Source organism: Gossypium hirsutum, chromosome D03, assembly GCF_007990345.1.
Source record: "Gossypium hirsutum isolate 1008001.06 chromosome D03, Gossypium_hirsutum_v2.1, whole genome shotgun sequence".
NCBI classification, from domain to species: domain Eukaryota; kingdom Viridiplantae; phylum Streptophyta; class Magnoliopsida; order Malvales; family Malvaceae; genus Gossypium; species Gossypium hirsutum.
In genome coordinates, this window is record NC_053439.1 from 32490009 (window position 1) to 32504938 (window position 14930).

The window sequence follows — 14930 nt, forward strand, 5'->3', positions numbered from 1 at the left end:
GGTAATATAGACCAAAATATGATGTTAAATAAATTGAATGACATAGTGCTTTGGTTTGGATAAAATAATAAAAAGGGGAAGGGTTCACTCGTCTCCCTGACATCCTTGTCACCACAAATCCTCGTCATATGTGGTTGACCTTTAGGATCTCTACAGAGATTACGACTTGGTAGCATCTCGAAATTAGGCGATGGTACTTCCTAGGTCGAGACATCCGGCATTACAGGAAACTCGTTTCCCTAAATACGCAATGTTCGTTTAGCATGTAGACATCATCTATGAATTGTTCAATAGTTAGGTTAGTTGTCGCACACGCTGCGTGAACATGCACACATGGATATCGAAGACTTTGGAACTTCCCACACTCACAACGCCTGTTTTGTAGATCAACTCCGTATTACTTGGGCGGAAGACCTAGGCGACGGTCGATGTACTCTTGAACCCGGAAAGACTCTAAGTCGTGGGAATACTGTCATACATTCATCTTCTGCGCCCTCCGAGCGTTGACTGCCATGGCCTTTTGGATGGCCTCAACATGGACGTACCCGGTCTTTATCTGCTTTACTTGTCTCAACCCTATCCTTGGCATCAGTGCGACAAGCTTATAGAATGTTGTTGAGAAAACTGCAGAAGTTGGCAAATGACGTGCATACCTCAAGACAGAGTTAACTGCCTCTACGAGGTTGGTCATCATCTAACCATAACGAAACCTATTATCAAAACTTTGAGTCCACTGCCAGTGCTCCATTCTACCCAACCACTGCCGGAGATTTGTTTGTAAACCCATCATCTGAGCTTCAAGCCTCGTGAACCTTTGCCTGAATTGTTGTGATTCTAGCTCGTACCCTGCATATGCAATTTTGGAAAAATTATTAAATATCAAGTACGAATAAATAAACTTTGTAAAAAACTACGGAAAAAAACCCCCGATAAATTTTGTAAAAATATTTACAAAAAATAACTGGAAAATTGTGAAAATTCTTTTCAAAATAATACAAACTGAAAAAATTTGAATCAATATTTTAAAGAATTACAGAGTGATAAATTTAGAAATCTTTTTTAAAAAAATGACAACTGAAAAATTTCAAATCAATAGTTTAAAAAATTACAAAGTGATACATTCTGAAAACGATTTTAAAAAATTTACAAACTAATAAATTTTGAAAAAAGATTGATAATAAAATACGAACTGATGATTTTTGAAAATAGATATTAAAAAATATGCACTGATAAACTTTCCAAAGATATAAAAAATAAAATATGAACATATCAATTTTGGGACAATATTTTTTTAGTCATGTTCACGACTTCTTATGTCATTCTTTATTCTTATAATCTTTGTAGAAGTTTGTCTCGATGTGTGGGATGCAATAAACGAACCTCCACAGAACCTATGAGTGCTTTATTGCAGTTAGTAGTCCCTTCAATCTGTCCGAGATAAGGCAAATGTTGTCTTGCCTGACGACATGCCTCCGTAGATTTGTCAAGAAAATTTCCCAAGACTCGAAGCTCTCACCCTCCATGATGGCGAAATCGATAGGAAGTATATTCCGGTTGTCGTCTTGTGCAACCGCAATTAGTAGTATTTTAGTGTATTTACCGTAAAGCCAAATACCATCCGCTTGCACTAAGGGCTTGTAGTGGGGGAAGGCCTTAACTCATGGCTCGAACGTCCAAAAAAATCGGCTGAAAATCATCTCCCCAGTTGAATCTTATTGTCCCGGCCTTTATATGGCACTGTTTGCAAATCAGTCATCGTACCCGACACATACTCCCGCATTGCGACTATCCACCCTTGAAGTTCATTGTATGATGCATCCCAATCACCATACAACTGCTCCATTGCCCACCATACCTTCCTATCAGAAACCCTGTACTTAAATCGAGCTTGCATGTCCACAATAAGGACCGATACAAGGATGGTGGGCATCTCTTTCACCAATGGCATGATGCAGTTGCATACAATTTTTGCATCCAATTTTAGGTGGTCTTGCAATATACGAGTGACCGTGCATGTGTAAGGACCTTCTATTTTCCTGATTGTCCACATCTGAGTCCATTGTATTAATGTGGCCCAAACATGCCAGTTACAGCCACTTGAGGCTTTCCAACATATAAAGACAGTGTAGATTTTGTGACTTTGTAGTTGACAGACAACTTCAAGTTGTATTACTTTATTTCACTTACATAGTATTTCTTGTTACCAAATTATTGTCCTACGAACAACTCTTCAGCGTCCAATTCTCTATCTAGTAAGTGAGCAGGCAAAATATCTTGGTATCTAGGAAACTCGCGTGTATGCGTCGTATTAGGATTTACGTCAGACATGAAGGACCTTGGATTATTACAAAAAACTATATTGGATCTCATGTTCCCGACTGAATGGAGATGCACATCTTTACCCTCCACCATGCCTTCATCATTTGTCTTCAGGGATCTCATCTAAATCGGGGTCACTAAAATCTTCATTATCCTGGTGGGATTGATCTTCATTATCGGACCCTTCATCACCATCTGCTATGATGCCCAACACCTCTAGATAAATCTCTAGACAAAGACAAGAGATTGGGATGTTATACGAACATCCACAGTAGTTTGGATTTTCAAGAGTTTGTAGTGAACCCTCCACAGCCTGACTGATCTTCCTAGTAGACATTAAGATCAAAATCAAATTCAAAATGCTGACTTACTAGAATTACAACTTAAACGGGTTCCGAATCAGCTATCTCTACGGACAACTCAACTTGGCTAGGATTCTCTATCTCGGGGAGCAATAAATTGCTATCATTGTCCCTAGATCATCATCATCTTCAAGCTCCATTTTTGAGAACTTGAGCGGAACTTTTGAAATCAGAAATTTATAAAACAATATTAACATTTACTTCCCACAAACGGGTAGTTATTTTTGTATAGATCTTCTGTTTCAAATCTGCCAGCAAAACACGCTTGTTGAATCTCATTCTGATTTTTTGGCAACTTTGAAATACACAACCTTCTTCAGTTGTATTTATCATTTCTCTATCAAAATGAACATACACTAACAAAATTTGGAAACTCATCTTCAACAATATATGTTTCCTTCTCAACAAACAAAACACTGATATGCTTAATTTTGGTTTTCAACTGATAAAGCAAACAAAAAACTCAAATGGAAAACAGAAAAAATCTATATATACCTGGCTTTAGTGCTGAGTAATGGAAGTCCAGCACCTAAAAAATATATATTTTTAAATATAATTGGGGTACCCACCATGTCATACATGGCGCCCAAAAACTATTTTTTTTGAACTAATAAAAAGGGTGTCGGTCATCAATGTCTTAGCACCCCAATTTTTTTTTAATTTGGAAAAGGGGTGTCAGTTATCAGTGTTCCAACACCCTAATTTTTTTTTTAATTCTGGAAAAAAGGTGTCGGCCATCACTGTCCCAGCACCCAAAAAAAAATTAATCAAATAAAAATGTGACAGCTATCAGTGTCCCAGCACCCCAAAAAAACCTTTTTTAATCAGATAAAGGGGTGTCGGCCATCAGTGTCCCAACACCCCAAAAAAACTTTTTTTAATCAGATAAGGGGGTGTCGACCATCAGTATCATAACACCCTAATTTTTTTTAAATACTGGTATAACATGTATACCAGTATGATATGGTCGACAAAAAAAAATACATGGGTGCTGGCCATCTAGTGTCCATTATCTGTGCACTGTTTATTTCAGGTTATTTAGGTGATTATTTTTTAATTAGAGTCATTTATGTAATTAATTATTTTTTGGATTATTTATGTAAAATAGCCAATCAAAATATAAATTTACTAATAATTGAATGAGCTTTGATATAGTTTATACTTCAATTATTAAATATTTCCTATATTATTTTACTAAAATTTTTAATTAATACTCCGTAAGTTAATAAATGTCTAAAACATTTTTACTTTTTGGGTTAGAATATACGCTACAAATTTACATATTCAACCCACGTATTATACGAGTAAGAAAACAATTATATAGAACCTGTTTGATAATCGGTTGATAGTTGATAACGGATTGCTAATTACAATGACTGGTTTGACTAACTGATTCTATTAACTGACTTGATTAACTGATTCTATTAACTGTTTATTTAAAAATATTTGGTAAAACTTAGCTAATAGCTAAAAGTTGATATATGTAAAATGACAAATAATGACATGACACATTTTATTGTTAAGTATTTATTTGTTTATAATATTTTAGTCTTTATTGAGTGAAATTCTTGAAATAAAACACTATTACCAAGGAATTAAAACATCCATTATAGAAATTAATTAGTGAATATTTTTGAAACTTTAAATAAATAAATTTCTTAAGTTCTTTATTTGTAAATATTGACCTTGTGGGGATTGATAAATATTAATAGTGTATTAATAAAATTGTAAAATATATTTTTAGTGATAATTATGTCATGTTCTTAGAATGTAAATTAGTGATAATTATGTCACACTCTAAATAAATTTGTCAAGTAGCATATTTCTGTTAATATAAAAATGCATAAGAAATTATTTTACACAAGTAAATTAAAAATAAATTAAGAGTACATAAATATTCAAGAAATAGATACATGTGGCAAAATGAGTAATTTTTTAGCAAACATGGTCGGATATGTCATTCCACATATCTCATTCCCAATCAATTATGAAAAATGTTGTCTATCTTAAAGTTTTTTGGTTTTGGAAGTTTTAGCGCTCTTATAAACTTTCATTCATCCAATCAAAGGGTTGATTACTCAATCCTCCATTTGTACCCAAATCAATAAAAAAAGAAGACTTAAAAGTCTGTTTACTAAAACAATCAAAATTTACATTACATTTTAAGAGAGTAGATATTAACATCAGGTTTGAAACTTAGACCTTAAGTTGTTAACAAATAATATTAACCAGTTGTTCCTTTGGTTGCTGCCATATCATTTGTGAAAAAAATACTTTAAAACAGAAACAAAACAATAACTTAACAAAGGGAGATTTTATTTTAAATTTCTAGGAAACCTGAAAATGAAACTTGGAAGTCAAAGAAGGTTTCCCCCATTTTGAAACAGAACAGTAAACCTCAATAAATGCATTCACTGATTGCGTAATCTGCCATAACGTGAAAACCATCCCTTAGCTTATTAAGTTATAGAATTCCTCCTGTATTTCATAGAGAAAAGGAAAACCATTAACTTCGCACTAACAAATCTCCCTTCAACGTCCAATGATTGTCTTAAACTTCGAACTGAAGCTACCATAAATTAAAGATGATCAGTTGAATAGGTCAATTTCAATTTTAGAAATTTTGAAGTCTTTTTGAATTTATTTATTTTTATTTGGATCATTTGAATTTTTTAAATTAAGTTACTTTAAGTTGTGTTGTGGGTTAAAGTCATTTTGAATTTTGATTTCTTCTTCACTTTTGAATAAAATGCTTTCCTCTTTCCAAATCAATGGAATGGAAGTTAAAATTGTAGCTAAACTGGAATAAGTTAGCTGATAATTGAATGGATAAAGTGGTTTGTTTTGTCGGTGTCCACCTACGCAGTCATTCCTTTAAAGCCAAGTTTTAGTCCCTAGTAAATTAACTAATTAACCAGAAATTCGTACAGTATGAAATTCTCACGTATATAAGAACGCAGCTCGAGTTCTATAAACACCACATTACATACAAAAATGGAAGCTAAAAGATCCCTATTAGCCATCTTCCTCCTCCTTTCCTTCCTCTCCATATCAACCGCAGCACCAACTCGAAAAACCCGAACCCGAAAACCATGCAAGAGCATGGTGTTTTATTTCCACGACATAATCTACAACGGCCATAACGCAAAGAACGCAACATCAGCCATTGTAGGTTCACCACAATGGGGGAACAAGACCATTTTAACAGGACAAAACCATTTCGGAGACCTGGTCGTGTTCGACGACCCCATTACCTTGGACAACAACTTGCATTCGAAACCAGTGGGTCGGGCCCAAGGGTTTTATATCTACGACAAGAAAGACATATTCACAGCTTGGTTGGGTTTCTCCTTCGTTTTCAATTCTACCCAACATAAAGGAAGTATAAACTTCGCCGGTGCTGATCCATTGATGAACAAGACGAGGGATATATCAGTGATTGGTGGAACAGGTGATTTCTTCATGGCTAGAGGAGTGGCTACTTTGATGACTGATGCCTTTGAAGGGGAAGTATATTTTCGCCTTCGAACTGATATTAATTTGTATGAATGTTGGTAAACCATTGAGTTTTTAATTTTCGATTAGAAACTTCTTTTAGTTGTTTGCATCTTGAAGAGTTTCATCAATGAAGAAGCACCGTATGAGACTGTAATTTGTGGTTAATAAGGGACCCTTCATGTTTGGCTTCTCATTGATTTGTTATATTCATTTGTTGTATTTCGAAAACAAGTTTTATGTATTTTACATCTTTATTTTATGGTTGATATTAAAATTTATTGGTTGAAAAACAAATGTTTTGATTGCTTTAATTTTGTTTATATCAGTAATGTAACAACCCATATCCGGCCTAAACATTAAGATCAAGTCTGGAGAGTTACATAAGTCTAGATAAAACAATAGATAATTAGAAGAGAAATGACCAAACTCCTTCTACATCCACCCGCCTAAGTCTGTGGGTTACCTGTAATCTAACAAACACACTAAATGAGTTTCAACTTAGTGTATAACTTACATTTATAATTAATCAGTAACATAATAGACGTGATTTTGGTTTTTTATTAACCAGTCAATTCTCGGAATCAGATACAAAAACAGAAATAGAAAACATCAAATACAGTTGCAAACATTTTAGATTCAGATGCAGATTCCTAACCCCAATCGCTTCACACTATCTCCGTCCATCCCTACACACTATATAGGGTATCAAGTACCCATCCATCCCTACACACCACATAGTGATTATGTGTCACATTCCAAAATAATTGTAGTCAAGCTATTAGATCAGAATGCGATAAATCACCAAAGTTAGATATATGTTTGTGGCTTAGCCACCATATTCGACAGATTATTAAATTGCCCACACTTCCTCTTTTTCACAATCTCAACCCAATGCAGATGTAGATTTAACAAATATCAGATATGCGTATATAGTAGTACAAATTCAGGTCATGCTCATGTTATGCTATCACACTTACTTATGAGATTTCATATAAAGTATTTACATGAAAATAACAGATTATTCAGTAATAGATCATCAAATAACGGTTACATTGTCTAATTCAGATCATATGGACCCTACGGTAGGCCTATGCTCAATTTTAACTACATTTACGGCCCTAGGGAAAAATTTTAATTTTTGGGCCACACACCCGTGTGGTCTACACGGCTTAACACACAGTAGTGTGGCTCAAAATAGTGAGTTACATGGTCTGGACACACGCTTGTGTCTGTAGCTCGTGTGTCCCTAATTCCAAAATAGTGAGTTACACGACCTGCACAGACGCCTGTGTCTCTAGCCTATATGTCTCTAATTCCAAAATAGTGAGTTACATGGCCTACCACATGGCCTAACACATGACCTACCACACGGTTGTGTGGCACCGACAACCATGTTTTTTGGCCTCTTTCATTCGTAAGAATTCAGGTTTTCGTTACACACCTAACACAGTTTCGACATAGAAGTGACTGAGGTGAATCCAGAGCCTAAAAACAACAATCCAAAGGCCAATTACACAGTTAATCACAACGAAACACTAGAATTGAAGTACAGAACCGAGTTGCATCGATAAGTTTTGATGAACCCTGAACTCAAAGATTCCACCCATTACCTTGGCACCAAACAGCAATTCATAGAACTAAAATGTTTGGGGAACGTTGTTCTCACGAACTTCGCCTACGAGAAGACCAAACGAACACTTAATCAAAGAATTCAAGCAACTAAGCGAAACCTACTTCGACAAGATGAACAAACAATACTAATAGAAATTCATATCAAACTTACGCAATTATCCTAATAATTGAAGAGAAAGAAATACGAAGTTTCCCAAGAAATAAAAAAAACATGGCAAAAGCGGGAAAAGGAACACGAGGGAGGGAAAATAAGGAAGAAAGAAAAAAATAAGAAGAAGAGAAGGAAAATGTTTCCTTATTGTATACGCAGAGACTAGAACACAAAACTAGAAGATATATAGAAGTTGACCTATTGAATCAGCAAACTCATTCTTGATACAAATTAACCAGAAATAAATTTAAGTTGAGAATTGAAGGATAAGGGTAAAACCAAAATAAATAGAAACATTTAAGAAGGAAGACTCGAACCCCCAATCTCAAACACATAAACAAAACACTTAACCACAGATACAGAGGCTTAATTATTAATAAAATTTATCAAACAAATGTTCAGAATTTGGGGTGTTACATATATAAATTTACGATACTCCCTACATAAAAATAATTTTAAAGCTAATATAAATATTTTTTTCTCTAATTTGAATTTGATTAACCAATCATATAAAATATGAGAAATGATTATATGAAATAGGGATACCATGTCATTTTTATCTCTTTCTAATAATTTAATGTCATTTTAGTATTTTTATCCTAAAAAAAAATCAAATCCAACATAACCTATTGAAATGTAGGATGAAAATGCTAGAATGATATTAAATTATTGAAAAGGGATACAAATGATATGGTATCCTAGTTTCATATCATTTTTTCTCCATAAAATATATCTGATGAATTAAGATATAATACAAGTATAACACATTACAAACATAAAAAGTAAATTTTAAATTAAATTACTATAACTACACAGAATATAACCAAATAAAAAAATAACATAAACATGATATAAAAATATCATTAATACATAAATTTATAATACTTTAAATATAAAAACATAATATAAAAATGAACATTCTTAACTTAAAGTCTAAAAAAAAATAAAAATAGTATGTTACGAAGTAAAGGGATGCTACTCTCAATTGCTAATGAGAAGGATGACTTTTAATAGGTTTTTACAGTTTTGTATATATTGAAACGAGGGTTAAAGGAAAGTATTAATTTCATCATAAATAACATTTATGAAAGGTAAATTATCCACATAATGAGTTAATTGGAGGTACCAAATTAATTGGAAAAAAGTAATATGCACTTAATTTTAAATAATAGTAAATTTTTTATATTTTAATATAATTTTTAAATAAAATATATCCAAGAATTAAACGCATATTTAATAAATTTTGAATACAAATTATTTAGCACTCTATCTATAATAATTGTTGAATAAATTTTAAAAAAATTATTCTTACATAAATATTTCTTTCACTTGTATCGTTAATTTAATTATTCTTAATATATATTAGAAGAGATAAGAGATAATAATTATGTAAAGATGAATTGTATGTTTTGTTTTTCTGTTGTTGATTCATTTTCAGTAATATTGGTTCATGAATCATGATCCTTCAAGATTTGATGCCATAATGATGGCTTTGGTTGGTTGGAGAGTCTTAACGAAAGGTGGGAAATCATTATTAGCCCCCACTTCGTTAGGCCTCTCTATCATTTTAATATTTTAATTAATCAATAGTAAATGAATTTTAATTTGAGTTTTACTTATAATAGGTAATAATAATAATAAATTGAAAATATTTTCTATATAGTAATAAGTTTGTCCGCTAGGTATCACATCTTAATCGACTTATATGACTTAAGATGTGCACCAACAACTTTAAATATATATCTAAAGATAAAACAAAACGATTAATAATAAATTTATTTTTAAATTTTTCTTTGAGTATGGAAACTAAATTGTTCTTCAAATTTTAAAAATAAAATATATATTTTTTCAAGTCCAAGTAAAACTTAAAATAAAAATAAAAAATTTAATTTAAAAATCAAAAGAATAATTTAGGAATAATTTTTAGCTTTTTATAATGTATAATGACACCTTTGAGAATTGAATTTTTATTGAAAATGTAATATGTTTTATTATTATACCGGATATATATGGATAGATTTTTTTAAGGTATGGTATAAATAATTAAGGTTAGAAATTGTGAGGTTAAAAATAATTAAATATGAAAATAATAAAAATTATTAAAGATATGAGAAAACAAAAAATTATTAAAAATAATATTGATGCTTGAAAAATTCAAAATGAAGAAATTTATATATAAAATAAAATGGAATATAATGTGTGTGAGCTTAACTCGGATTTTAATATTCAAAGTTAAGCTTGAATCATTTTAAAATTTATAATGTATTCATTTTTATTATTTTATATATATGGTGTAATTTATATAATGTAAAAATAAATATATTATACTAGAATATAAATATTGAAAATACATTAAATCATTTTTCTAAAATTATTAAATTCTTTGTGTTTAGAAATTTAATAAAAAGAAGGAGATATACAGTGATAGTAATACATATAATTAATAAATATTAGACAAAATAATTATATTTTTAAAGGTAAAATAATTATTTAAAAAAAAATAATAATATGGGCAAACCTAATAAATTTAGATTAACTATTTATGAATATAAATAGATTTAAATAAAGTTTAAGACTTATATTTTGAGTCAGACTGAAGCCATAATTAATAGTAATATAATGTATAACTTGGTCCAAACACGGTCTAATTCAAGCTAAAAATTAATTAACCCAACATTTATGTGTGTGTGAAGTGGAAGTTATTTTCATATAGTTGAAGATTTTTTCTCAAAGATATTATTAAAAGTACTGACATAATCATCCTTATATATGAAAATAACTTTTAAAAATTATTGGAAGGTAAGTTTTACACACGCAGTTTTCTTCAAACAACATGAATTGAGATTTTACTATGATGTGTTTCTTAAATAATTTCGAAAACTTGAATTTGATTTATTATATTGGTAAAAATAGAATGTATATATTATGGATAAATTAATAAAGATTTAATTCAATATATATTAAAAAATATAAAAATATGAATTTACCAAATTTAAAATAATTTTAAAATTCATTGCTATTAACATATTCATAAATTTAAAAAATCATCATGAATGTTATATTTCTAAATAAATTATTATTTAATTTATACTATTTTTTAAATCTAAATCTAAAATTTAAAATATTAGTTCCCAAATATAAACCTAAGAAATTCTATATATGTTAGGTCTTGAAAGAGTTTTTAAATACAATAAATGGTAGCCACAAAACTCACTGCAATCATTGTGTTTTCTTTCCTCCTCTTTCTCCTTCTCATCAATAGCTCTAACAACACTCAGACGAAAGAAAATTGGAGCATCGTCGGCCCTATAAACCAAACGTGTCTTACTTACATGATATTTACAAAGGCAATAAAGGGAAGAATACAACTTCAACCATACTGGGTGCATCAGCTTGTGGCCAAAGGGGACCATTAAGTAGGTTATATTTTATGGTCCCATATCTTGGAAAACAATCTACATTCTACCCAAGTTGGACTTGCACGTGGTTGTTATCTCTATGACAATATAATTTTTTTTTCACTTGGATGTGGAATTCCTTCAAGAAAGAAATTGTTAAAGCCAATGAAAATTTCTTAATTCATGGGAAGCTTCTTATTACACTAGAATTAAATATATATTTACTATTCTAATTAATATTAAATAATAATATATGAATTAATATTCATTATTTAATACATTGAAAGCGTATAAAAGTTATATACTATCAATTAAAATAATTACGATATGTTATTTTATTAATAAATTAAATTTAAAAATTATTAATCTCAGTAATGAAGTGTCACGTAAGTAATTGGGTATAAAAATAATACACGATCAATATATTGAATATTAACTCATAATATATTTGAATTTAATATTAAAATTTGGGTTTGTGTTAGAATTGTTTATGGGTTAGGTCGGGTTAGGTTCAGACAGGGTCTAAACATGGTATTAATGTACTTCATATTTGATCAAGCCTAGCCCAAAATATGGGTCTAAAGTTTTACCAAAACATGTCCATATTTGCAAAAAATTAACTAAAAGCCCATTTTAGGCCTACCATATTATTTTTAATTTTTAAAAAATATTTATATTATTTTTATATAATATTTAATTATTATATATATTTTTATTTACTGAATTTTTTTATATAATCATCTTAATATTATTTTAACGTTTACATTGTAGTATTATATATTTAGTATAAATTTTTTAATGTGTTATAAATTACATCATAGATAAAAATAACATAATATAAAATATTATAAACTTAAAAACTAGTCCCAGTAAGCCAAGCTCAGGCCTTAAATATTCAAATCTAAGCCTGACCCATATATTAAACATGCTTAATTTTTTGTCCAAACCTCTATTTTGGGTCTAATATTTTTTCCCAAACCCACCCAAATTTTAGACAGATCTTTGAGCCTGATAGGTATCCCGACCTATGACCAGGTCTAGCTTAAAAAACAAGAAACAAAAAATTTATTTGGTAATGTCTTAAACAATTTATTTTACAAATACAAACAATTTATTTTACAAATACAAACATGGGTATAAAAATTTATGTTTGTATTTGTAAAATAAATTATTTAAGACATTACCAAATAAATTTTTTGTTTCTTGTTTTTTAATAAAGGAAAAAGTAGGGATGTTAAAAAGCAGTGGCAGAGCGTAATGGAGACTCAAAGGGGCCATGACCCCCATAAAATGGTAAAATTTTAATTTAGGCCCTTTATAATTTATAAAATTTGAAATTAGTAATGGTAAAATTACACTTTTCTCCCCAACAATGATAAAATTTTGATTTATAACTTTAAAAATTATAAAAATATAGGCTATTAAAATGATGAAATTACATTTTTAATATCGTAAAAATATACAATTTAATTTCGGTCCCCCTAAAAAAAATTTCAGACTCTGCCACTGTTTAAGAATCAAACCTAGAACTTGATCTTAACCAAATTTTAGCAATGATATCATCAGAACAATAAAGACGAAAGAAATCAAGATTCCAAGAACCATCACCTGTGACCATCTTGTTGAAGGGACAATTCATGTCTACATTTCGAAGCAGATGAGATATGTTTAACCAAAGGACCAATCTTTGGAATCCAAGGATCCCTCCAACAATTTATATCTTTTCCATAGAGCCATACCTTGACAAGAGACCGCTAAAGAAATAAGCCCTACACTCTCGAGAGAGACTCCACTAAACCATCTTGCACACTATAATTTGATCTAGGAATTTGAACCCATAGAGCATTGGAGTTTGTCACAATGTTAAAACCAATCTCCATCATGAAGGAGGTGTTGTGATCTCTTAAGTGCCTCAACCCAAGCCCACAATGTGCCTAGGTTGACTGACCGAATCCCAATTCACCAAAGCCGGCTTACGGGTTTCGTTATAAGACCCCCATATGAAATTCCTGACCATCTGTTCAATCTCGTCACACAATCCCTTAGAGATCATCATAGATTGCATGAAATAACTTGGGATTGCCAGTAACACTGATTGAGCCAAAGTGATCCTTCTAGATAGAAAAATTTTTCGAGCATCCCAACTTGAAAGTTTGTTGCGCACTCTATCAACAACGAAACACAGGGTATTGTTCATTACCTTGTCATGAAAGAGGGACACTCCTAGATAGCATCCCAAATTATGCACCATTTGGTATCCAAAGAATTTACTAATGCTTCTCCTTAAATTATCGTCAACACCTCTCGAGAAGAAGATGTTGGATTATTTTAGATTAATCCTATGACCCGAGAAATCACAAAAGGTATCTAGGACTTCTTTGATGACTTTTTCCTAATGCTTTTCAGCTTGACCAAATTGGATCAATTCATCTGCAAAAAAAAGGTAAGACAAGGGTGGGCCTGAACGAGACATGTGCATAGGATTCCACTCACCAAAGTTAATAGCAGAGCGGATGTTGTGACCCAACCACTCCATACATGGAATAAAAAGATACAAAGACAATGGACAACCCTGACAAACATCCCTAGTTGGTCAAAATTTTTGCGTTGGGACTCCATTCCAAAGAATCTGCATCAAAGAATTCGTGATAGCAGACATAATGACGTTATAGAGGGAATTAGGAATACCTGTAGCCTGGAGTGAGGCTTCAATAAACTCCCAGCGCACCCGATCGTAAGCTTTTGCAAGGTCAATCTTAATGGACATCCACCTTCTACTTTTTTGGTTACTCCTCATAGAATGAATTACCTTGTGGTGCCCCAAACCCGGTCGGGACCGTCCAACCCAAATTTCGAACGTCACATTAGCCATCGTAGTGACTCTCTGTTTAAACCACCACAAAACACACCAGCCGACCAATCACACCACATATTAATCATGGAAGATTTAATAAAAACTTAATATCATGTTTCCATTGCTCTACTTTGATCAACAATCAACAACAAGACTAATTCAATATCTAATATTTAACAGACAATTACCTCAAAAACTTTAGTTAAACATATATGCACGTAGTAGGGTATTTTTCAAAGGTTATATTTGTAGGGACTAGGAAAACCATTTAGTTTTAAAACGTATAATTACACTTAAAACGTAATATATAGTGACATATTAGGAAAAACTCCATTTCACAAAGTTTAACAATAGTATTGCAGGATTTAATGCTTAAGTCTTATTTTGGAAAATTTATTAAAGCATCTCACACAACCTTATAACATTATTAATTAATTAGTTAGTAGACATTTAATAGTTTACATGACTTGACCAAATTCTGTGTTACATCTTATGCATGCCAAGCACATGTTTGTATCCAAACCATACATAAAATATCTAAGGCTTACCTCGATGACTAGCAACTCTTCAACCTACACTTACAAGTTAGTTGAACAGTTATTCAAACCAATTATCAAACAATCATAATCCATCATTCAATCATTTATCTAACGTAATGATAAAAGTTTTAAACCAAACAATTAAATAGTCCATAGTGTCCAATTACAACCTGACAA

At 31.1% G+C, this 14930-nt stretch overlaps 1 protein-coding gene across 1 annotated transcript; it reads left to right on the top strand.

The window, feature by feature from the left end:
- Positions 1-5639: 5639 nt before the first annotated feature.
- On the top strand, positions 5640-6436 carry LOC107950734 (dirigent protein). The gene has a single exon (XM_016885665.2). The coding sequence runs from the start codon at positions 5676-5678 to the stop codon at positions 6237-6239; it is 564 nt and encodes a 187-aa protein (XP_016741154.1). The 5' UTR covers positions 5640-5675; the 3' UTR covers positions 6240-6436.
- The last annotated feature ends 8494 nt before the right edge of the window (positions 6437-14930 follow it).